The sequence below is a fragment of the Syzygium oleosum genome, unplaced genomic scaffold (assembly GCF_021117445.2).
Source record: "Syzygium oleosum isolate NSW1041296 unplaced genomic scaffold, Sole_v2.1 Sole_v2.01, whole genome shotgun sequence".
Classification (NCBI taxonomy): Eukaryota; Viridiplantae; Streptophyta; class Magnoliopsida; order Myrtales; family Myrtaceae; genus Syzygium; species Syzygium oleosum.
Genome location: NW_026607485.1, coordinates 4,829,462 through 4,855,930, shown reverse-complemented (window position 1 = coordinate 4,855,930; position 26,469 = coordinate 4,829,462). Strand labels below are relative to the sequence as shown.

The 26,469-nt window shown below is 39.9% G+C and overlaps 1 protein-coding gene across 1 annotated transcript; it reads right to left on the bottom strand.

Annotated features, from left to right (window-relative positions):
* Positions 1–4,684: 4,684 nt before the first annotated feature.
* Positions 4,685–26,093, bottom strand: LOC115668519 (uncharacterized). Its single transcript, XM_056312033.1, has 12 exons — positions 25,788–26,093; positions 25,008–25,366; positions 24,164–24,263; positions 12,108–12,168; positions 11,771–12,010; positions 8,199–8,299; positions 6,676–7,045; positions 6,476–6,552; positions 6,340–6,376; positions 6,025–6,187; positions 5,235–5,616; positions 4,685–5,126 (listed from the first exon to the last, which is right to left on the bottom strand). The coding sequence occupies exons 1-12, from the start codon at positions 26,091–26,093 to the stop codon at positions 4,986–4,988; spliced, it is 2,337 nt and encodes a 778-aa protein (XP_056168008.1). The 3' UTR covers positions 4,685–4,985.
* Between the last annotated feature and the right edge of the window lie 376 nt (positions 26,094–26,469).

The following is a 26,469-nucleotide window of genomic DNA, read 5'->3' as shown; positions in this document are numbered from 1 at the left end:
TGCATAGCAACCTTTGGAAACAAATCTGGAACAATATTTTACCCCAACAATCCCTCCCCAACACCACCACACCACACCCCCGCCCGGTCTCAAACAAACTTAGACACTTCCTTTGGCAAATGTGTTGTAGAGCCATGGCCACTGGTGCCAATCTATTTTATAGGAAAATTCATACTTCCCCTGCATGTGCTTCTTGCGGAGATATTGAGACAGTAGAGAATCTGATTCTTTAATATGAACAAAGTAGAGCTGTTTAGCTGGTTGCCTTGGTTACAGAGTGCAGAAGGAAAAAGTTGCTACCGAGTGGCTTCAAACAAATGGCTCAGCTAAAGGGGAGTCAAGGTGAAGATTACCTGTCTAAATGTGCTTTCATCTCTTAGCACATTTGGAAAAGCAGAAATGAAGGTCTCTTTAATGGGGAAATGCCTGACCCTGATAATATAATAGCCAGGGTGAATCAATCCTACACACAGTTTATTGAGGTTCCTATCAAGCCAAACCTCAAGGGCTGTCCTAGCATGACTAAGAATGCTACTGATGTAGATATGTTTTGGCATAAACTTTCCCCAAAATGTCATTAAGGTGAATCTTGATGGTGCCGTTGAGGAGGGTAGATGAAGGGCTATCACTGGAGTCATAGTAAGGGCCTATTTGGTAACCGGTCAAACAGTACCTGATTCTATTATTTTATTACCGGGAACAAAAAAAGAACAGAAATTCATTTTGTAAATTTTTTGTTCCTGAAAACAAATTTGTTCCCAGAAATAGTTTTGGAACAAATTAAGAATAAAAAAAATGTTGATTATTGATTCTAGGAACAAAAATCAGAAACGGAAAAGAAATTTTTTTCTTCTTCTTCTTTCCTAGCCTGAGGCCAGTGGCCGGCGAGGGCTGCCCTCACTAGATCTAGCGAGGGCTAGACCCTCGCGGCCAGAGTGAGGGTCGCCCTCGTCGGACCCTTACCAGATTTGGTGAGGGCGGCTCGCGGCTTAGGCAAGGGCGGCGGCAAAGGTCCATCACTCACCAGATTCGATGAGGGCAGTCCTCGCCCAAGTTGCGAGGGTCCAGCCCTCGCCTGCGAGGGCCGCGATGCCCTCGCTGGCCATGGGCCAACGAAGGAGAAGAAGAAAAAATGAAAAGAAAAAAAAAAGGAAAAAAAGAAGAAAGAAATTTTAAAAAATTCAAAATATTATTAATAAAAAGAAATTTTGTGCAGTTACCAAACGAATTTTAGTTCTTTTTCTATTCCAGGAATAGAAATTTTGGGCAGTTACCAAACGTCTTCAAATACTTAGAAATTATTTCCGGGAATAGAATAAAAAAAATCATTTCTGAACAGAAATTATTTTCGAAAACAAAATGGTTATCGAATGCACCCTAAGAGACGAGGAAGGGGAGTTAGTAGGAGGCTCTCTGGAAAGAGGATGTGGGCAGTAAATGCAGAAATGATTGAATCCCTGGTAATGAAGGAAGGTTTACGTTAAATTGACTTGTAGTTTTCACAACATCACTTTCGCATGTATGGCGGCAACTTCACTTGGACACGATAACTCGGGGAAATTATCCAAAAAGTTCTAAACCTATTGCACTTTTGCCAATTCAGTCCTAAACCTTTTAAGTTTGCCAATTCAGTCCTAAACCTTTTCACCTCTTGCCAATTGAGTCCATTCGGCTAACTTTGACCGGCTGGCGCCGACGTAGCTGTCGGCTGTCCGGCCAAGGCTGACATGACAATTTTTAATTTTTTTTTTGAATTTTTAATCTTTTTTTTTCTGCCTTCTTCTCTCTGGCCGATTCGGCCAGAGGCAAGGGCCAATGAGGTCGACCTTGTTGGCCTCTAGCGAAGCTCGCCCCCGCTGACCCCTGGCTAGGCGAGGTTGCCTCGCCCAGCAAAGGCAAGGCCGACCTCACCATCGCGACCTAGGCGAGGTTGCGACGGCGAGGTTAGCCTCGCGACCCAAGCGAGGGAGATGAGTCGTGACCTCGCCAACCCTCGCCTCTGGCCGGTTGCCGGTCACCGGTCGTCGGACCGGCCAGAGGGAAGAAGTCAGAAAAGAAAAAAAAGATTAAAAAATTAAAAAATATATATTTAAAAATTACCACGTTAGCGTTGGCCGAACGGTCGGCGGCCACGTCAGCGCCGACCGGCCAAAATTGGCCGGATGGACTCAAATTATAAAAAGTAAAAAAGTTTAGGACTAAATGGCAAACTTAAAATGTTTAGGACTGAATTGATAAAAGTGCAATAAATTTAAGACTTTTTGAATAATTTTCCCCGATAACCCGCCCATGACCAAACTCTTCTAACACCAATTTTCCCTCCTCATAAATTTGATTGTCTAATTCATATTTCACCTCGTTATAGCATGTAGAACGATCACTGCACTATTCAAGGCTGATAAGCAATCTTTCGAGCGGGAAATTAAAAAATATGACTATTTGGTGAGTCTTCAAGAACATCGCGGACAAGATTACATATGTTTATCGATCCTCAAACTTCTCTTGAAGTTTTGCATTCCCACGGGTCTTGCATCCGGAGTGATATATGCATCCTCGCTCTTTTGCCACCTTACACAGACTTTCAATTTTCAAGAGAAAGAATTTGTGCAAAGTTCATCATCAAGATCACTAAGGCTATGCATGGCAACCATTCTATACCCGAGAATAGATTCTGCTCAGAAATGATTCTTTTGATTCTGTGTCCGAAAATAATTTCTAAGCATTTGAAGGCGTTTGTAACTGCCCAAAATTTCTATTTTTAGAATAGAAAAAGAATAGAAATGCGTTTGGTAACTACACAAAATTTCATTTTATTAATAATATTTTGAATTTTTTAATATTTCTTTCTTTTTTTTCTTTTTTTTTTTCTTTCTTTCCCTTCTCTTCCTTGGCCAAGGCCGGCGAGGGTGTCGCGGCCCTCGCTGCCGGCCTCGCTAGATCTGGGCGAGGCCTCGCCGTCGTGGCTGTGAGTAGCCCTCGCCCAGGCGGCGAGGGCCGCGACGCCCTCGCCGGCCTTGGCCTGCGGCCGGTCACCGGCGGCCGGCGGGTGGCGGGCGGCAGGCCGAAGAACAACAATAAACCAAAAAAAAGAAGAAAATGAAGAAGAATCAGAAATGGAAAAATTGTTCCAGAATCAAGAAGCTACTTTTTTTTTTTGCTTCTTGATTTTGTTCCAAAACTGATTTTGGGAACAATTTTTTCCAAAATTGTGCCCGGGCATAAAAAATTTAACAAACGGATTTCTGCTCCCAAACTAATTCTGACAACAAAAGAATAGAAATTTTTACTATTTGGCAAGTTACCAAATAGGCCCTAATTGTACCATTCTATGCTCCAAGATATGCTTTAATCAGTGAAAAAGAAAAATCAAGATTGAGGTGGAAATTCTCTGCTTCCATCATTGCATGTAATGGTGATTTTTGTTGTCTGCCATGTCAGTCACGTCCGATGTATCTATCACAACGTCCACCAGTTATGATGAAATGGATGGCCTTCAAGACCGCTGTCAGACAGCTTATTGCTGTCAAAAATGGCTGCATCTTCATTTCTTCGTCAGCAAGATGGTTGTCGCCCAAGACATCATTATCAGCTATCAGTCTTTCTCAATGAATCTCCTGCTCCTTCACCAATTGAGGGAAAATTGTCTCCGATATAAAAAAATTAAGAGAAAATTATCTAAAAGGTCATAATTTATTACACGGTGACCAATTCAGGTTTAAATCTTTCAATAATATCAATTTAATTCTAAACCTTATGACAACCTGCTAATTTAGTCTTAAATCTTTCAATTTGATAATTTAGTTTTAAATCTTTTGATGATTTATCAATTAAGTCCTAAACCTTTTAATGATTTGACAAATTAGTCCTTTTGACCAAAAGTAGACGTGACAGTCTAGTCAACATTAGCACTGGCCATCCTACTGCCATGTTTGGTACTGATATAGATAGTTTTTGCAATATTTTTTCTTTTTTCCCTTTCCTTTTCTTTTTTCCCTCCGCCGACTGTTGTCGGGCCTTGTCAACAGGCGAGGGACACTTGCACCTGGGCTCACGAAAGCTGTCCTCACTTGGCCTAACGAGGGCTGCCCTCGGTTGATCTAGCTAGAGTGGCCCTCACCCGAGGCCAACGAAAGGCGCGGCAATGGCCGACAAAGGGAAAAAAGGGAAAAGAAAAATGAAAAAAAAAATAAAAGGAAAGGAAAGGAAAAAAAGAAAAAAATTAAAAAATTAAAAGTCGTCAACGTCAGTAATTTCCGGTCAAAATTGGCTAGAATGATTAAATTGACAAATCGTTAAAAGGTTTCGGATTAAATTGGCAAATTATTAAAATTTTTAGGACTAAAATTGGCACAATTGAAATGTTTAGGGTTAAATTAGCAAGTTATCCTAAGGTTTAGGATTAAATTAACACAATTAAAAAGCTTATAACTAAATTGACCTATGTACAATAGATTTAAGACTTTTTGGATAATTATCTCCACCTATTAAGCTATACTTCCAAACATGTACTTTTAGTTACCTTGATATTTATACAACTTTCATTAATATAAATTTTTTAATGTAATTTAATTTTTTTGAATTAGGTAAATTTATTTGTCAAATATTAATTTATCCAAGTAATGAGAATACTTTTCATTTTATTTGACCTTTTTCAGATTTAAAATTAATAAAATATGATAATGACAAATAATCTAAAACTGATTGGTCGAATATGCGGCATCTCTATCCTCTATATAACGACAAACAAAAATCTGTAAACAACTAGACAATCCGTAGTGGTGCAATATCATATAACTTCTGAGACTAAACAAATTAAGCACTTAAAAAGCTCTCACCCTTTAAGATTCACCTTAAGTAGATGAGATCCAATTTCAGTATTCATTCATATCTTTCACTAAGGTTATAAGTTGTGCTTGATAGAATCATTTTCTCCTGGCAATTCTCCATATCACGTCTAAGCTTGAGAGCTCTTTGAACAGAAGGAATCAAGAAAGACCCAGCTTTGTGCAGATCTCTTGGTGGCTTCTATATTTAGTCTGCTCATCAAGATCCCCAATTCCTTGGCTTAGCTTCAGCTGCAAATCAATCAACCATTCCTTGCTCCTTGACACACTCTCCTGGTTCAGCTCAATTGAGAGTAAATAATACAGTTTAGCAAAGATTTGCTAAAACAAATAACAAAAGTGAAAGAGTTTGCATAATGATGTACTAAGAACTGATTAAGAGGATATTACCTCAATCTGAAATGAAGGCTCTAACTTCAGCTTGAGTTTGTTGGACTTGAGAATCGGATCAAACATGTCGGATTTGCAAACCCCAGAATTAACTCCATGCGACTTTCGCTCGATGCATTGTACATTAAAATGAGGGTGATTGTGCGGTTGCAAATTGTTGTCAGCCCAAATGCTGCTTGAAGTCTTATCATTTCTCCATTGAGTTGTAATTGGTCTTTCCGTAGGCCACCTCTTTTCCTCGAGAAACCGAGCAGGTCTCACCGAGCTGAATTTCGTATCCTTATTAATTGCATAGACTTGGTTGATGGCCATCAACTTTTTCCAGCGTTGAAATAGAGCTTGCGCTTTTAAGGCATGCTCGTCGAAAGCCAATGGTAACCACCTAGAGAGAGAGAGAGAGAGAGAGAGAGAGAGAGAGAGAGAGAGAGAGAGAGAGAGAGAGAGAGAGAGAGATATGGTGAGAGAGATTAGATGGTGCTCCTCAAATCAAGAACGTTTTAAATAGGAAGACTGATTCAAATCACCATAGTTAATCTTCAAATGGGAAGAAAATTCTCAAACTTTTGGCTCTTAGAAGAGAGAAACAGTCACAGGAACGACATACATAGTGGCAATGAGGAACTATACTATGGTCCTTCCTGATCAGGGAGACTTATTGTCGAGACTAATCATTGAGATTTCTTGTTACAAAATTGGCACTGAGACCATGTACCCATGATCAAAGTAAGACCATGTATAATGCCTTTTGTTATGCTGCAGTAATAATAGCTTTTGAATACAGATACCTTACCTTGAGAGGACTGAATCCGAATAGTTGCGGAATCCACAATAGTTTCTTGCTGGAACAATTCTTCCATTCTCCACCCTGAAGTGATGGCGAGGACCAGTCATTTGATGAATCTTTCTAATGATATTGTTGTCTCTTAGTCGCATTGATCCATAACCACGCAATACTGCAAAAAGAAAAATGTTAAAATACGCATGTCTTAATAGAAGATCTTCGGAAAATTTTGCATTTTAGAACAATGAAGTTCGGCTTTTAATGGCTGCAGTTCTAATCTAACAATAGAGTACTATAATGTTAATACATAGTCTGATATTTCACCTTGCCCGGCCACATCAAGCTTCTTGCTTCGATACATCTGCATTCAAATTGCATGCTCAATATGACAAAATGAAATGAATAATAGTTATAAAGTTTGAATGGACGAAAGTTGGTCATCAGATACTAAGCTATAGACCTGCAAATGACTCTTGACATGGTTAATGCTGAGTCCCTTCACATTCATTTGCTGAAGAACCAACTTCGGAGTGGCTCCTGTCCAACACAGATCGGGTATTTCCAAGCGGAAATTGATAAGGAAATAGATCTCCACTTTTCTTGCACAATGGAAAGGAAAGCAGAAAATTTCAATTAGAGATTAAAGGGGCAGGAGTTCACTTTCTTGTCCTCCAAGCCTTTCCACAGCTTGGACAAAGCAGTAATGTAACTCGGGTGTCCATCGTAGCCGAGGCATCTTCGATCCCACATATTGTCTCACTGCTTTCGTAGTCTCAGCGCGCTCAGTATTCCCATTTCCAGGCTTATCTTCAGCTTCTCTATCACTACTGTTGTCATCTTCATCGGAAATGAGGTCATCGTCCTCAGCAGGGCTATCATGCTCATCAAAGATCGCTTCTTTGTTCAAGTCAAAGCATGAGAGCTTCTGAGAAGAAACGGCTGGTGATGATTTTTCACCTTTTTCCTCACTCCTGCCTTGGTGATCCTCTGTACTCTCTAGGCTTCTCATGGTTCCTCTCAAAGTGGAGCGCTAACAAAAACAGCTTCTTCTTTATAAGTTTCTGCAGTAGCAAGGAGGGGAAAAATGGAGGAAGTAGCTAAGCAGAATTTAGGAACAAAAGAATAATTGTACTTAAAAGAACCTCATCGACACATTTTTTTGGCAGCCTTTTGGTCACAGAAAAACAAAACGAAGATACATAGGTTAAACACTTAGAAAGCAAGATGATGACCTAGTATAGATATATTCAAGGGTCTATATTTTCCAGCATAGTGAAAATTCTATGTTTTAATTTTTAAAAAAATGAGAACATTTATTTAGGTTGCTGGCTAACTGTAAGAAATCACTGCTCTCCAAACCTCACCTGTTGAATCATATACCGGTGAGTTATTTTTGCCTAAAGTTCATCAGCCATGCACATCAACGGAAGTAGTTGGAATCAATTGCCTCAGGTGGAAGAATGCCATACTTATACTCCAACCAGACAATTTCACTCATAATTCTGGGTAAATTACCTAGGAATGGCTTTTAGAAATTTGTTTCCAGACACGTGAAAAGACAATATTAATTGTTGAACTGAACAGTGTTCAAGTTATAAAAGATGAAAATGGTGGGTGGTTGCAGATTGCATCGAAATCAGAAACCTAGAAAAATTAAAGTCGTATACATGCGAAAATAATTGTATAGCATCCTATAATTCTACCATTACAGACATATAACTAAGAAGGAACTAAAACCCTAGTTCAGGAACTCTTTGGTAATCACATGCATCTCATTAACATGTCAACCATGATTGCTTTCCCCTTTGTTTTGCAGTGACGGTTGGGTTTATCATATGTGAACACTACCAAACTATGAAAACAACTGCAAAGGTCATTCAACACTGCAAGAGTATGCTTTTCATGTAATCAAGATATGTATTGGGGTTGCTATAAGTTAAGACTTGCTTGTGTGCGCCTAGAAAAACCTTGTTGTTTGGTATGTGTGTGTGAAAGAGAGAGAGAGAGAGACAGACAGACAGACGGAGAGAGATCAGGTGCTGAAATAGATCAAGGGAATCAGTGAAAGTGATGATCAGGTGCTATATCTTGAGAAATTGGAAATTTTGCTTTGGCAAGAAAAGCACGCCAATTTGAGTGAAAAGGAAGGAACCTTAACAAACATGCAAGTTTTTCTCACTCACTTGATCTCCATGCGATTTGTGCAAACCACTTATGTTCGCTGCATCACCCTGCACCCCTCGCCGCAGATTCCTCGTGTATTCCCTTCTTCGGACCCTTCCTTCTTCATAGATTTACTAACATCCTAGACGCCACATTTATATTTGGTAGGCGTAATATGAAGAGGAAGCTGCTTTGTGCTTGAATATCTTAGCAATGGACAACCACAAAGGACGAGAGAGAGAGAGAGAGAGAGAGAGAGAGAGAGAGAGAGAGAGAGAATATGGTATTTGGGTCCATATTCTTTTCATTAATCAAGCAGTTGCAATTGAAGTCATTTCCATATTCAGAAATTCCAACCTGTTCTAAGACCCTTTTCCCCACATGACATGAAGAAGTCAATGATGAATGAACCTTCACTTGTGCTGTTTATGATGCAATAAAACCCCAGAATAAATGCTCACAGATGCAACTATCCTCCTTTGGCCTTCATGTGACTATATTTATCCTTCTTTTCCTCCTCCGCACTGAATTTTTGAACTTTGCATAAATCTAAATTAAGTCGAATAGACTCGATCAATCATGAATCGATCAAATGATTACGAAACAGGAAATTGAAAGTCGTCTAAGCTATCTAGGCGATCGGGATTGACTTGGTCTGCCAAAGACTAAGAAGCCCTACACATACTAGTTAATCATCTCTGATCTCTTGTGATTATCTTAATTGTTTGACCTCCAAGAAAAAGCCATCGTTGTCATTGCAACAGTCCAGGTTTTGTTTTTCTTCAATTTAACTTAAAGGTTTTCAACTGGGTGTCAGTATGCGGGGGCCATCTCCTCTATCAACCCGTCAATGTCATCCTACCAAAGCCTGACTTTCTTCCCCAAGTCGTGGCACTATTTCCTTGTCCTCACTCTCTTATTTTTGGTGTTCACGTCAACGTATATGACTATACATTAGTCTATGGGGCATGTGTTAAGACTTTGAATCCTAGACCCACTTTGAAAAGTATTGACATTAAAGAACAAAGAAAAGTGGAAAAAATCTAGATGGCGGTCCATTTTGATGGACTTGGTTTGCAGTATTCAAATAACCGGAATAGAACCTTTCTCCTCAATTTTCAAAGGCCATGATAAGATTAGATGATTTTTTTTTTCCAGATTGACATAATTATATTATGCTTGATTGAGCTATGTGGGGTTGAGTCCTGCTAAGTGGAAAATAAAGGATTAACTAGTGAAGACTTGGGGGAATTGTTGGACATCATGCATGAAACCTATGATATTCAATAATGCAGATCTAGAATTCCCTTGATTTATTTCTAGACTCCATTTGTTTCGCAGAAAATGAATAATTTGGAACACAATTCCTAAAAATGATCGCATATATCGCTTGAAATAATAAGTCAATAGAAAATATTTTCTTTATCGACAATTATTCAAGTCTAGACATCTTCGTAAATAATGAAAATAATTTACATTCATTCATTTTCATAAACGATATAAACGCTTAGTTTTAGGAAAATATTTTTCAAATCATTCATTTTTCGCGAAACAAACGGAGCCTTAAGCTTCGTTTGTTTCACAGAAAACAACTTTCCGGAAAAATGTTTTTTGGATTTTCCGAGGTTCGGCTCATGGAAAATATTTTCCCTCAATAAAAAGAACACCTTCAAAGTAAATGATTTCCTTTTTTGAACTCTTTCCTCTCTACACTCCTTCACATTCTTTTTCTTTTATTTTGCTTTTGCTTTTTTCTCTGTCGCTCACCGGCCACGGCGACAGCCGGTGATCAACCACAAGCAAGGGACGAACTCGCCGGATCTGGCGAGGCTAGGCTCGATCTCGCTCAAGGCTAGCGAGGTGAGGCCTTGGCCTCACTCGAACGGTGAAAAATATTTTCTAGTTCATTTTCATGTCTCAGTCAAACACCGGAAAATATTGTTATTTTCCCAAAAAATTATTTTCCTAAAAAAAATTTTCAAAAACGCCACATTTTCCGCGAAACGAACGGAGCCTTTGATACGTAAGGGAAAGTTTCTTCCAAGAATCCGTTTTCCGGACTTTCACCCGTTTGGTTTCTCCGAAAATAGTAACTCTACTGAAAACACTTTCCGGTCAAGGCAAATATTCATGTATAAAATTAGGAAAGTGAATTTCCTGATCTAAGAAAGTGAAAACACTTTCCGGAATTGCTCATCTTGAATTTGTTAATATTTTTTGTTTTCTTTTCTTTTCTTTCTAAGAAGGAAAACATTCATGTATTTTCTTTTCTTTCTAAGAATAATTTAAAAATAACAAATAATTTAAAATATATAAATTTTTTTGATAATTTTCACCATCAAATTTTTCTCACCAAACAACTGAAAGTACTTTCTAAGTCTTTTTTAAGTTTTAGCCAAACACCGAAAAATGAACTCATTTTCCTCGAAAATGATTTCCTAGAAAATATTTTCCGGAAATGGTCCGTTTTGCGCAAAGTAGACGCACTTTTAGGCTACGTTTGGTCCTGGATTTCTAGTCGGGATAGGATTGGATAGGATAGGATTTAAAATCCAAGAGATTTACTATATCCTATCTATTGTTTGGTGAATCACGGAAATAAAACCGGATATTTTCACATCTTACTATATTCATTATTTGCTATGAACGTCATATTAATGTAAATGAACCCAAGAATTGCATAAACGGAGATTATAAAAATCTCTCTCACAACACTCTTACCTATTTCATTTTTATTTGCTTATTTTTATTATTATTTTTGCCTCTCTTTTTAATTATTTTGTTTTTTATTTCTTTTTCCCCTTCAATCATTCTCAAATAAAATTTTATTAAATAGTAAGCTATACTAATGTACCTAAAATATATAATAAATATAAATACATTAGTATTGATTAATCTATGAAATTTATATCACAAGATATAAATAAATTTTTAATATATAAATAAAAAATAAGAATAAATAAAAAACAAAATTATTGTTATGTTTTTGTTATTTTGAATTTTTATATTAAAATTCATATATTATTTTAATTTTATTAATTTGACAAGTTTTTTATTCGATAAAATTAACTTTTATATTATGAATATTAGAAATCCTATCCACCTTTATCCCACCTCCCATGGGATAATTTTATCCGGGCCATATTCCTCCTATATCCGACTTTATCCTATCTTGGGTAGACACCAAACACGGGATAGGATAAAATTTATCTTATCCCGAATTTTATCCCGACCACCAAACATAGCCTTAGAGTATAAATATTCACACATTCCTTCAATTTCCTATAGAGATTTGGTTGCCAACAGTTGGTTATTACTATTTTTTGCATCTATCGATACTGCAAGTAAATTATTTTGCCCAAAATTTGTTCATTTTAATTTGGTTGTATCATAATTACTGTTTAATACTTTTTACTTACATCATTTGTTATATAGACATTCATGTCTTTATGAGAATTTGCTAATATCAAATGAAAAGGAGCATGAGATATTGTTCAGAAGTTACAATGAAATTTTGATGTAGACTATGCTTTGAACTTATTACTGCTGTCAAACTCTCCCGCGCTAAACCTAGGTTCAATTGAGGGCCTACCAGGAGGAGAGCCTCCCGCCACGGCGGTGGTGGAGGTGGTGGGAGCCCTGGCAGCGGTGGAGGAAGGCGGCATTGCAGGCGAAGGAGTAACGGAGAACAGACATGGGGAAGCGAAATGTTGGCCTAAGAAATCCGGGTATGCCATTTGATCGAGCTTGGGGAGCTTCAGTGGAGGGAGAATCTTGGCAAAGAGCAATCTTAAGAAGGTGTACATTAAAGCAAGAATGATGGAATCTAACCCTAAAAATAACCAAGGGTTGACAGTTGAGATTAAACCTTTTTTGCAAAAGTCAAGGGCTGCGGAACGATCCGATAATCTCGGCCAAGATGGACAGACGAGATGGAGCGGTAGAAGAAGCGACGTGATGATCGTCAGCTACATCCACAATCAAACTGTCCTGATCAAAAACCACATGATCCAACGGCAGTGAACAAGCCTCGGTTCGACTTCTCACCGACGTTTTGCGCGGATCTCGAAGCAAAGGTAAGGTTGACACGACATGACACGTATCTAATCTTAGATCCTCAAGATAAACCCGATGAGTTTGGGAGTTGGGAGCCGGTGACTATGGTGGATGTAACCCGCCGATGAGCACAAGGCACGTGTTCCTCTTGGACCCTTCAGGGGCCACCAACCGAGGGTGGGTTTGGACCGACGAGTAGCGCCACCCGTACCTGTCGTGACGAACCACACCGAAACCCTCAAGCTAAGTAAGCTCGTCCTATTTGAGAAGGTCGCAGTCCATCCACAACCTGACGAATACCTATTAGTCCTCGTCCATGGCTTAACAACCGCCCATCTGCCGGGATAGTGCGGCGACGACCTATCCACCAATCAAGGGTATAAGTCAATCTCTTGATTGGAGTCCTGGCGGACTACGTCTGATCAGATTGCGCATCAGTACTCGTCTACCTTCAGTTGCAAGGTCATGGAGATATATGTAGTATTGCTATTTTTCTTTTCTTTAAGGAAAAATGCCATCAAAAACCTTAAACTATGCCACTTGTGATATATTTATCTTAAACTTTTTTTTGTGACACGAAAAATCCCAAATTATGCCACTTGTGATAAATTTACCCTGAACTTTTTTTTATGACACGAAAAACCCCAAACTATGCCACTTGTGACATATTTACCCCACAATACTTTGACCCATGGGCATTTTCGTCTTTTCTTTTTTTTTTTTTTCCTTTCTTCTCCTGCGGAGGGAAGTCGACGGGGCGGTCCGCCGCGCTGGTTGGGCAGGGCCGCCCGCGGATCTAGCGAGGCACGAACCGGCGAGGGCGATCCTCGCCGGACGTCGGCGAGGGCGCCTCGACGCCGGCGAGGGTTGCCCTCACTGAGCGGGCGAGGTGCCCTGCGGTGAGCGAGGTCGACCCTCGCCGGGTCCGGGTGAGGGCGACCCTCGCCCGACTCAGTGAGGCGACCTCAGCGAGGGCGGCCCTCGCCCAACCCACCACCGGCGAGGACCGCCCTCGTCGACTTCCCTCCGCCGGAGAAGAAAGGAAAAAAAAAAAAAAAGGAAAAAGACGAAAATGCCCATGGGTCAAAGTATTGTGGGGTAAATGTGTCACAACTGGCATAGTTTGGGGTTTTTCGTGTCATAAAAAAAGTCCAAAGTAAATTTGTCATAAGTGGCATAGTTTGGGGATTTTCTTGTTACAAAAAAAAGTTCAGAATAAATGTGTCACAAGTGGCATAATTTGAGATTTTTCCCTTTCTTTAATTTCATGAGACACGAAGAACCATTGTGGAGTATGAGATGCGAATGCAACTATAGGACCTCTTGTTTTTTCCAAGACTTTCTAGAAAGAGCTTGGGCTATACTTGTCTTGATCATTCGTCACATGCGAGAGGTCGTCTTCTTTTTAAAGTTTCTTTTGTGTAAAGAAGAGAAGGAAACAAGGCTTACGATAGTGAGGTTTGATTAGAAAGCGTGCGGAGAGAGACTAAAAAAATTACATATTCAATTTCGCCAACCGTGTCAAACTACTCTATGTCAAGACTATCTATACCGATAGAAGATATGGACTTAATCGGTTTAGAGAACATGTAAGGTGTTTCATGGACCTTCGGGTAACCGGATTCCTATATTAAAGAAATTAAAGATGCTTGACCAACTCAGAGAGAAAGAGCTTTTATAATTTGTCTTATCCTATGGGTACATTATATTGACGCTCCACAGAATCTTTTCTATTTTATTTCATGGATGAAGACTTCCAAACCTCTCTATTATAACATTCTATCAAGTAATACGTGTCTTTCCAAAAATTCTAAAGAATAATGATTAGCATGAAACGAGTCAAATGACCATGAAAGAGAAAGAACATCGCTTACAAGCTTGGACTTATATAATTGCTAAGAAATTGTCCAATCAGTCATAAACTTTTCAATCTTGTCAATTTAGTCATAAACTTTTCAATCTTGTCAATTTAGTCCTAAACATTTGCACAAAATTATAATGTAGTCCTTCTAGCCAATTTTTATGTATGGCGGCATGCCATGTAATATGATTAGCGATTACTAAACTGTCACGTCAAAGATTACAAGTGAAAATTGACCAAAAGAATTATATTGGAATATCGCGCAAAGGCTTATGACTAAGTTTGCAAAATTGAAAAGTTTAAGACTAAATTAACCTTCATACAATATGTTTATGACTGATTGGGTAATTTTCCCTATAAACTCCGATTTGCATCCATAACAAATAATTTGTGATAACAAGATTACATTCTAAATTCCTGTAATAACACTATGCATAAAAGAATTAATGTGTACTTTATGCATGCCAATTTGTGAATCGTTTGGGTCTACTTGCAAGGCAATATGAATCGACGTAACTTATTAGATGATATGAGAAAATTCAAAATAAAGCGCGGATATATAGACTATTGCCAAATTAATCCATCTTTAATTAATTTTTCGAGTTATGCGTGCAATGAAATCATATATTAAGATAACCCTATTCAATTCATTAATAAAGAATCACATGGTCCCTAGATTGATGTCTAGAGTGTTGAGTTGTGGTATGTAAGGTTGCTTTGGGGCGTCCATTCTTCATGACTTCACTGTTAGTGGGAAAAGATGAAGTGTCGGACCAAGCAATCTACATATAACAAGCATATGAAGCTGAAGCCCAGTTGACACGGGTGTCGCTTTAGCATATGAAATGGGCTAGTGGGGCTGCAGCTTCTAGGGCCTAATTGGTGTGTAAGATGGACCGGAGCCGACTGGCTAGCTGGGCTTGTGGCTTTAGCGAAATGTAATCATGTCAGCTATATAAATGAGAGTTAATAGCACAAAAAACCCCAAATTGATACACTTGTAACAAATTTATCCTAAACTAATTTTTTTAATTACCAAAAATTCCAAATTGGTATATTTTTGAAAAATTTACCCTCCATTAAATTGAATTAATAAAAAAAATCACAAATTGTACACTTATGAAAGACAGAAGGTAAAATCCCAAACCGGTACATTCGTCAACTGCCATGTGTCATTTAATTTAGCATTTTGATAATAATTTAACTGAAATTAACAGAGGGTAAATTTTCCACAACTTAGGCAATTTGGGGTATTTTCGTCCAAAAGTATTTTAATTTTTTTCACTAATTCATTCCCTGTTCATAGATCTTCTAATTGTTTAGGACCCAATGAGGGATATCCTCCCGTACCTCACTTGGTTTTTAGCCGGCCTTTGTTAGACTGCCCTAGAAGCTGCAGCCCCAGTAACGCATTCCAAATGCTAAAGCCAAAGCCCATTAGACTAAAACCCATAGAGGGTGAAGTCCACAGGACAAAAAGCCCGGCCATATCCTCTTCTTTCTTACACACTCTCTAAGTGAGGTATCTTTCCTTACCTTACTTGATTTCTAGCCCACCTTTACTAGGCTAGTGGCTATTCCAAGTTAGTCTAGACTTCATAAATAGATTTATTTCAATTGTAGTTTCCCAACACAAGGGTTTATGAGAACCCGCTCCGATTGAGGACCATAGGACCCCAACTCGTTTATTATTTATTTATTTAATCTTCTCTTTTCATTTTGTTGTTCCATTTTTTTGGCTATTTTCCATTTTTTGTACTTTGATAAAAACGAACGCTTGAATTGTGAACAAAAATTCAAGTGTCAACAATGGGCCATAGATAATTTAAGGTATCGTGTAGGCGAGGAAAATAGTTTATAAACGACATTGGCTTAAAAAAACATAGTACATGAACGATGCCACGAGGTGGACCAGTCAAGAAGATTACTTCGATCCACTTCTTTTCAAGAACCATAAGCTTCGTTGAAGGACCAAAGTTAGGAATAATGAAATTGATGGGATGTACCCAAACGTTTGCCCTACGTTCAATCTTACGATTAAACTTTTGTTTGTTTAATCAAGTGCCATAACTTTTCAATAGCTTGATCATTTTGTCAAAATAGCTAACAATAATATAAGTTGACGTGAATGATTAGATCATTACGCTGCCCTTAGTTGTACACATCAAACGTCGATGTTGTCTTCGTTCACTCTATTGATGTATTTGGAGTAGTCTGTTCCCACGTATGTTTCCAATCAATGGTAGATGAAGATGTAAACCTAGCAGAAGGTTGTGGGATGTTCTTCTTACGGAGCAAAGACCCTACAAGTTTCGGGGCTCTACTTGATAATGACGCCATCTTAGTTTGTGGAGCGGAACTCATCATATCGAATCAAGTGGCATATGCAACATACATATTCAAGACAACAATGGGCCATAGATAATTTAAGGTATCATGTAGGCGAGGAAAATAGTTTATAAACGGCATTGGCTTAAAAAACATAGTACATGAACGATGCCACGAGGTGGACCAATCAAGAAGATTACTTGATCCACTTCTTTTCGAGAACCATAAGCTTCGTTGAAGGACCAAAGTTAGGAATAATGAAATTGATGGGATGTACCCAAACGTTTGCCCTACGTTCAATCTTACGATTAAACTTTTGTTTGTTTAATCAAGTGCCATAACTTTTCAATAGCTTGATCATTTTGTCAAAATAGCTAACAATAATATAAGTTGACGTGAATGATTAGATCATTACGCTGCCCTTAGTTGTACACATCAAACGTCGATGTTGTCTTCGTTCACTCTATTGATGTATTTGGAGTAGTCTGTTCCCACGTATGTTTCCAATCAATGGTAGATGAAGATGTAAACCTAGCAGAAGGTTGTGGGATGTTCTTCTTACGGAGCAAAGACCCTACAAGTTTCGGGGCTCTACTTGATAATGACGCCATCTTAGTTTGTGGAGCGGAACTCATCATATCGAATCAAGTGGCATATGCAACATACATATTCAAGAGCCAACTTATTGTCATTGCCAATATTAGTTCCATTGGGAACCTAATCACCTAATTTCAATTTTCGTAATATAAACCAATAAGAGTTTCGAACCCCTCCAACTTGAATCTCCAATAAAAAACTATCGATGCAGGAAAATTGTCCAAAAAATCATAAACCTATTATACGACAATCAATTCAATCATAAACCTTTCAATTGAGCCAATTTAATCCTAAACCTTTTGACAAGTTGTCAATTTAGTCCTAAAATTTTCAATTTGGTCTTCTTATTCGCCGATTGGGCTCACATCATGTATGGAAACATAATGGCTCAATTATTTGACGGATAATCTTTGGAGTTCAAAGCAACCGTTGTATCACTTAAAACCTGCAAAAAGTTCCTAGAGACTTTGGCAACCCTCAAATCTTGCTGTATCAACGATGGAAGGCCGACACTTCTGTTCCGAATGGTAGAGTAAAGTGTCAACACATTAACCTCTTCACATGTCTTTTTCAACATGTTGTGCATCATTCTCCACCTTGCTCAAATGTAAGAGAAAGTATTTTCAGCTTGGCTTCCCTACATCATGTACAGGACCTTCAACTCTTGATGCCTCATTGGGGGTGGATCTAGCGTATTGAACCTATCTAGATATGTTGGCCACGGAATTATAAACCTAGCGAAGACCGTCTAGTTAAAGACACTATGTTTTCTTTTTTCATTTTTTGGATTTTACTTTTGTAGAAATTAACTTAGTCGAGAAGATAAATTCCGAGAAAATTGGTTATTTTCTACATTGTCGAGCAAATTTATGTAACTAGAAAAATTTTAACGTAAACAACCTTTGAACAGGGTCGCATGTTCCGTGCCAAAAAAAAAAATATGGTCATATGTATGTAAGAGATGAATTTGATGTATAGAAGAGAGATCGAACCGAGAGCCGCCATTGAAGGGGGGGAGAGGAGAGGAGATCGTTATGCTGAATTGAACAAAGGGGCAGGTGAGTGTTGACACCTGAATTTTTGTCGACCATTTAAATGTTTATTTTTTAAAAAAATAAAAAATAAAAAATAGCAGATAAAAAAGACTCGATAGTCCATATATACACCCCAATTCGTAAGTTTGGTGGAAACCCATGTTTAAAAAAATAAAAAATAAAAAAATAGCAAATAAAAAAGACCCGATAGTCCATATATACACCCCAATTCGTAAGTTTGACGGAAACTCATTGGCCCATTGGCCCATAAAATTTAGCCTTTAAAGCTTCTTCAAGTATTTGGGCTCAATAAACCACATGAGCCCATAATCTACTTTTATTTGAAATCCATTTTAGCCCATAAAAAGACCCACAAAAGGAACAAATTGGCCGGTCCCTGTCTTCACCCTCACTACTTAACTCTCTTCTTACTGTCAAGACAAACAAAGAATGAGTGACGAAGAAGATGAAGGTGAGCGCGTCCGGGAGAAACAGGTGGGTGACCAAAGCAAACCTTTAAGCGTTTGGTGGAGATTCTCTCTCATTTAACAACCTCGGTAGTGCTCAGAGAAGGAATAAAACAGAAATTGTTTGAAAAAAGAGAGGGGGAGGACGAAGCATGCCGCTGATCGTCGCTGTTTGCCACGCCCGGTAAAGTCTCACCGTATCTCTCCTATTCTGCTCCACTTTCTCTTGGAAGCTGTCACATCATCCCACCGCTGTCAGCCCATTGCCCTGTACTCCCCTGTTCTCTTTCGTTTTGTACTAAATCATTGGCTACAACTAGATTAATATTTCTTTCTTTGAAAATTTGATTGCCATGATTGATTCTAAATAACTAAAATGACTTTTTTATGAAATAATTAAGATGATTCAAAAGCTCTAAATCCCATGAGGTCAAGCGATTAATATCATATAGTTGCGAAAAATTTTGAAAAATTATATTTGTATGTATTTACCCAAATTTTGACCAGGCATAATTTTTCTGCCCAACGTCCTCAATTTTTGCACCTACGGGAAGCTCATGACTCGATTGTTTCAAAAGTGCAATTCGATTTTCAAGAAAAAAATTTTGGGATCATGAATTTCATAAATTGGACCGGATATCGTCTCAAGGCCATTGGTTCCACATCATCGTCCGCGTTAGTGTTCTAAAAGTCCATGACAATATGAGTTGAAAAATACCAAGATTGACACAAAACAAAAGTGAACCCAGCTAATTGAATCCTCCCCAATATGGTTGCTTTTGAACAGTGTTGTGGCCAAGGGGACGGGCACAATACTACCTATGCCTTGTTCATGGGATGTTTCATTCGCACGGCTGATGATGTACAACTTTTGCTTGAATGTAAATTATGAATAGGCTTATCTTTGTTGGGCACAACTCCTGAATACCTTTCATAACAACCTATCGTCGGCTCTTTCGGGCCTAGCTATTGCAGTGACGCTTGCAGGCACGATTCAAACAATGTATGCTATGTTGCAGTACTATCATCCTAAGTAGTAGGAAGCATCTAGAAAGAGTTATTGGAGACTCATGTTCTCTTTCCATTAAATGTTGTCCACCCCATTCTTCTAAACTTGTTCACTTTACAAATGTGGTTTGATATAAAAAAAATTTCGGGATTACGATATCCAAAATTCGGACTAAATGAAGAAGGGCCATGATATTTTCTTTGTTAATAATCCAATCAATTTGATTGAACCTAAGTAAATTATGAAAAATAATATTTATCTATTTTCTAACCCAAATTCGGCCAAACTTTTATCGGGCATAATTCAACATTCCATTGAGTTAATATTTACACCAAAAGCTCGTTACCCAATTGTTTAAAAAAATGTGATTCAATTTTCAAAAAAGAGATCGTGAAATTTCAGAAAGAAGACCGAACTACTTGCCATGATATTTCCTTCTTTGAAAATTTGATTGCCATGATTGATTCTAAGTAATTAAGATGGTTCGAAAGCTTTACATCTCACAAAGTCAAGCATTTTATATCATATAGTTGGGAAAAATTTTGTTAAAAATAATACTCACATATTTTTACCCAAATTTGACCAAAGTTTGACCGGGCATAACTTTTCCGTCCAACATCCTATTGACTCGATTTTTCCACCTACGAGAAGCTCGTGACCCAATTGTTTCAAAAATATGGTTCGATTTCAAGAATAAGTGTAGGGATGTGAAATTTCATAAATTGGATCGAACGGATGTTGTCTCAAGCCCATTAGTACGTCATTCTCCACGTTAGTGTTCTAATAGTCTATGACTACATCAGATAAAAAATGCCAAAATTGACACAAAACAAAAGTGAACCTAGCTAATTGGATCCTTTGGTTGCTTTTGAAGAGTGTCGTGGCCAAGGGGACGGGTACATAACTGCCTATGCCATATTCATAGGATGCCTTATCCTCACGGCTGATGATGTACAACTTTTGTGTGACTATAAAGCTATCTTGAATTTCGGCATGAGCAACAAGGATTTTGTACGCTTCTTTGGTGATGTTTGCAACGACCCTTCTTTCGCCATCCAAGGGGGACATTTGGCATCACACTCTGAAATTTTAACAGAGTCTCTTAAGTATGAACGACCTTATCTTTGCTGGGCACAACTCGTAAATGTCTTTCATGAAAACTTATCGTCGACTCTTTAGAGCTATATGTTGTAATGGAGCTTATAGGCATGATTTCAAACGGTGTACGTTGTGTTGCAGTACTATCATCCCAAGTAACATGGAGCATCTATAAAGGGATATTGGTAATTCATGTTCTCTTTCCATAGAAATGATACAGTGCAGAATGGCCGAATGAAATCATGGTTGTCTATGTGAGGCAGTATGCAGTTCCCTTCTACATAAATGTTGACAATGAGCCAAAAATCAAAACCAGAAAAATGTTCGTCCATGAAAAAAAGGAGTCAGCTCTCAGTATGCTCTTTGGAGGTAATACGTACCAACGAATCAATCTTTTTATCATAACCTTAAAAAGTTGAAATGTTGGTCATTCCATTCTTCTAGACTTGTTAATAATCCAATCGTTATGATGGAACCTAGTAAATTATGAAAAATAATATTTATCTATTTTCTTACTGAAATTTGGCCAAAATTTGACCAGGCATAATTCAACATCCCATTGAGTCAATTTTTACCCTTACGAAAAGCTCGTTACCCAATTTTTTTAAAAATTAGATTCGATTTTCAAAAAAGTATCAGGATTCCAAATTTTAAAAAATAGGACCAAACAGCTAGTCATGATATTTCCTTCTTTGAAAATTTTATAGCCATGATTGATTCTAAGTAATTAAGATGATTCGATAGCTCTAAATTGGTCAAGTAATTTTTATTATATAATTGGGAACATTTTGTAAAAAATAATATTTATATGTTTTTATGCCCAAATTTGACCAAAGTTTGACCGGGCATGACTTTTTCGTCTAATGTCCCGTTGACTCGATTTTTGCATCTACGGGAAGCTCGTGACCCGATTTTTTCAAAAATGTGGTTCGATTTCAAGAATAAGTGTTAGGAACATGAATTTTCATAAATTGGAGCGATTGGACGTCGTCTCAAGCCCATTGGTTCCACATCATCATCCATGTTAGTGTTCTCTTGTGGTTCAACTATATAGATGAGGTTTTCAAGGCAGATATGGGTTTAATTCGGTCTAGCATAGTGTGTAGGAATCTCCACTTGTGCCCCTAAAGCACTTGCAAGTGTGATTCTCCATGGTGGTATGGGCCAATAGAGACGATATGAGGCCGGCACGCCTTGGCAAATCCTCCGGCAAGTACCTTGGGGACTCTACAGATGGTACATCTGTTTTCGTCTGCTAATTTCGAGGCTACCTCAATATCTTCTGACATGGAGAGCAATAAGTTCTGTTTCATGAGCTCGATTCCATGTTCGCTGGCGGTTGGTTGAAGGCCTCCTTGACCGTTGTCCATGCTGAGTGTAGGTTGTAGAATCCACCTGAATTTCTTGCTGGAATTCATTAATTCTATCACACAAGGCATTAATAGAGATCCATACAATCAACTTAGCTTCGCACAAGATATAACTGCACTTAGCAATGGAGAACCAGAACAAAATGTACATAGGAATCATTTCAACCATAGATTGAGAGAGACTCTCGGCTAATAGAAGGCAAAACAACAACCACTTGAACGATCAATGGTCCGACCCATATTGACCCGTTTAACCCGTTTTGCGTTGCATTTGATTTGGGTCAAGTTGAAAATGGTTTGACCCATGTTATCCCATTTGACCCATTTCTATACAACACAATTCTAACGACCCATACCTGACCCGATCCATATTATTAAAAGATTTCAATATTAAATCCAATTTAGGAAAAAATTGTTTCTTATAAATTTTTAAGAATATATATTGCTAAAACATTGTGGACAATTTTTATATTTTTTATAAAAATTCTGATTATTTTAAATATTTTGATTTTTTTTCCTTTCTTTTTTCCTTCTACGTCAGGTGGCCAGCGATGACTGATGACTAGTGGTGTCTAATGACCTTCGACCGGTTGGCGACAACCGACGACCTGCGGCCAGTGGTGACTGGCGACGATCGACGATTAGCAGCGTCTGGCGATGATCGGTGATCGGCGACCAGCCAGCGACCCTTACTGGATTTCCTAGAAAAAAGGAAAAGAAAGAAAAAGAAAAAAATTATGAAAAATCAGAAAATTAAAAAACAACGATTTGTCTGTCTATGACTACTTAGGGTGCGCATGACAACCATTCTGTGCTCGGGAACTATTTCTGAACAGAAATGATTTTTTTTTTATTCTGTGCCTAGAAACAATTTCTGTGCATTTGAAGGCGTTTGCTAAACTGTCCAAAATTTCTATTCCTGGAATAGAAAAGAACAGAAATGCGTTTGGTAACTACACACAAATTTCTTTTTATTAATAATATTTTGAATTGTTTAATTTTTTTTTCTTTCTACCAAGGCCATGGCCGGTCGCCGGCGACCGACCACGGCCCAGGGCCGGTGAGGCCATCATGGCCCTCGCCGGCCGCCGGCGGAGGCGAGGGTCCCCCCTGCCTGCGAGGGCGAGGGCTGGACCCTCGCCGTCGATCATGGCGAGATCGACCTCGCCCTCGCGACCCACAGCGGCCGACCTCGCCGTGGGTCGCGACGGCGAGGCTCGGCCTCGCCGGATCCGAGCGAGGCCGACCTCGCCGTCGCGACCCACGGCGAGGCTCGACCTCGCGGATCCTCGCCGTCGCGACCCACGGCGAGGTCGGCCGCCGTGGGTCGCGACCCACGGCGAGGCTCGGCCTCGCCCGGATCTGGCGAGGCCGAGCCTCGCCGTGGGTCGCGACAGCGAGGCTCGGCCTCACCAGATCTGGGCGAGGCTGACCTCGCCATGACCGACGGTGAGCAGCCTCGCCCAGGCGGCGAGGGTCTAGCCCTCGCCCTCGCCGGTAGGGGGGACCCTCGCCTCCGCCGGCGGCCGGCGAGGGCTGTGATGCCCTCGCCGGCCTTTGTCTGTGGCAGGCCGCCGGTCGCCGGCGACCGGCCACAACCCAAGAAGAGCAACACAAAAAGAAGAAAAGAAAAAGAAGAAAAAAAACTGATTCTCAAAATTGTGCCGAGAAACAAGAAGAAACTTTTTTTTACTTCTTGTTTCTCTTCCAAAACTGTTTCTCGGCACAAATATTTGCAAAAATGTGCCCGGGAACAAAAAGTTTACCAAACGCATTTCTGTTCCCAAACTATTTCTGGGAACAAAAGAACAGAAATTTTCACTGTTTGGAACGTTACCAAACGGGCCCTTAACTAACCCATTGAAGACCCATTAAGTGGTTAACTAATCCATTTATGATCCACTTAAGCTTGTTTTCATTCATATTATTAAATATGGATTAAAATACGGGTTATAGATCCATTTTGCCACCTCTACCTACACTTTAAGTCTTGACCAAAGACAACATAAGTTTTTCTAATGTTCAGTGACGAAGAAACTCAATCAAACATTATTGATTCCATTCTTCATTTTCAATAATGCAAAGTGACCTTTACCCGGAAGAGCGCAAAGGAGGGTAATGGGCAAGGGCTTTGCAAGCTCTCGTCCTCATCAGGTGCTGATTACCAAGGTCCCTGCAAAGCACAGTGGTTGAATGGTTAAGCTCAACTTCTTCTTGCCCATCCACTTTCCATCCTCCACACAACACCCAACAAATTTAAAGAACCTGCAAAAATAATAAAAAAGACAACATTTTGGATGAACCAATAGAGTGATGAGAGACGCAAAATAGAGGTGGCAAATGGGTGGGTTGGATTCGGTTGGGTGGATCGATTCTTCGATTGATAGGAGGAAAGCAAAATCGAGAGGCGTGCTTGAGTTGAGCGAATTGAAGGAATGCATGCGGTCAGTTGAATATCTGGCGATTAGTCATCCCTCCCAACCACCACGTTGGCTTTTCCGTCCGATCCGGTCGGGCAAATTGGGTATAATACAACTAGGGGTGTCAATGGGTCGGGTCGGGTCGGGCTTTCATGATACCCGACCCGACCCGAAAACAATAGGGTTGCGCTTGACCCGCCCAGACCCGGCCCAAGACCCTGTTCAGCATACACCCCAAGGGTCGGGTCGGGCCGGTCTGGGCCGGGTCGGGTTTCGGGTTTTTTTCTCTTCAAACACACACACACACACACACCTTTCTCCCACTCTCTCTCCTCCTCCTCTTCATCTTCTTCACCGTTTCTCTCTCTCTAGTTGCAGACAAATTTGCAGAGACCAGAGAGAGAGAGAGAGAGATGAATTTGATATAGAGGGACAACAATCTACGAAACATTCTTCCGACACCCACCGACGAGAATCTCCTGTAAGCATCAGACTTGCAGCATAGAGCGATCTAAACCCAATCCCATCCTCGAGTAAGCTCTCAGTCCCCTAAGAGATCGACTAAATCAATGAGCTTTGATCGATTTACCTCATAGGGAAGACCTCCTCCAGCGCGTCCATCATCTCCAGCGGCCCCTTGTAAGAGCTCTGCACCTCGTTCTCCTCCTTGTCCTCCTCCTCCTCCTCCTCCCCCCTCCCTTCGACGACCGGTTCCCGGTGTCGTCGCTGTCCTTCCCGATCGAGGACAACCCCGCCGACGACGAGCCGCTTCGCGCCGGCGCCGCGCGCCCCCCTCGCCGCCGGAGGAGTCGAGCTCCGGCGGATCGAAGGTCGAGGGCCGGGCGGCGCCGATCGAGAACCCGGGGGGCTCGACCTCGACCCCGCGGCCACTAAACAGCGCGACCGACATAGCTGCCGCGATTCGTCTTCTTCACCATTTCTCTCTCTCTAGTTGCAGACAATTCGCAGAGACGAGAGAGAGTGAGAGATGAATTCGGGAGGACATGACCCTGTCGGCAGAAGCGGAGAGATCTGAGCAAGCGAGCGAGTCTAAGAGAGGGAGATGGGCCGGCCCAAAGTGTTAATGGGTCGGCCCGACCCTATCCCAACCCTAATGAAACCCCAAATTTTAGGGCCATATTCGAATAAGATTAAGGCCCGACCCCAAAATACCCCAAATTTTAGGGTCAGGCCGGGCCGACGCGGGTTGGGCCGGGCCGGCACGGGTTTCATTGACACCCCTAAATACAACCGATCAATTTAGTAGATAATTTTCTCTGGCCATTGACCCAATGACCAATGATAACACAATATACTTAATTTGTAGGGCTAGTCCATGAATCCGAAGTCAAAGAAACTCTAAAATTACCTGTCGACAATAGATGCACCAATGCTGCCCTTTTCTCTTTGTACAGGACTTGCAGTTTCTAGAGATTTGTTCCTTACAGAACGACTTGAACTGAGCTTGTAGAGATGTCTGCATGTAGTGGTCGAAGTAGGGATCTTCAACGAAGCTAAAGGGTTGCTCGGTGGTAAGACAATAATATTCAAGCTTCCACTGATTCCTCATATCGCCATACTTGAATGAGCTTTTGGCAAGCAACATGCTTGAAGAGATCCCCTGATTTGGACATCTCTTCCTCATATTCGCATTGGTGCCTCTCAAGTGGCCCATCCGACTTGATAATTCTCCTTTTTAAAAAAAATGTTACATATCATGCAAATTGACACTATTGGCATCGATCTTGAGCTCGAATATCTTCAAAATAATTGACATTTTTCTCCACAACAATGGTGCCGCGATTGCTTCAGGATTTTCTTTGTCATTGGGGTGTTGTTTGGAGAAGTGTTTTTGCGGAGTAGCTTTTGGCGTTCTCCCTTGCTATTCCTCCCAACCGTTAGGTCATGGTGTCTCATCATCATCGATCTCAGCTTGTTTTGGGGTGGAGCTAACAAGTTTATGTTGTGACAGTACTCACTAAACGAGTTTCTAAATAATTGCTAAGTGAAGTTTAAATTGAGTGGGGATGATCGAACATTATTGTTGTTGT

What these genes read in the sequence shown, in the direction of transcription:
- LOC115668519 (XM_056312033.1), bottom strand. Translation starts at nt 26,093, where the DNA reads ATGGGCCACTTGAGAGGCACCAATGCGAATATGAGGAAGAGATGTCCA. An exon ending in AAGGCTTGGAGGACAAGAAA is followed by an intron (nt 6,553 to 6,675) that starts GTGAACTCCTGC and finishes TGTGTTGGACAG; the next exon opens with GAGCCACTCCGAAGTTGGTT. An exon ending in GCTTGATGTGGCCGGGCAAG is followed by an intron (nt 6,188 to 6,339) that starts GTGAAATATCAG and finishes TTCTTTTTGCAG; the next exon opens with TATTGCGTGGTTATGGATCA.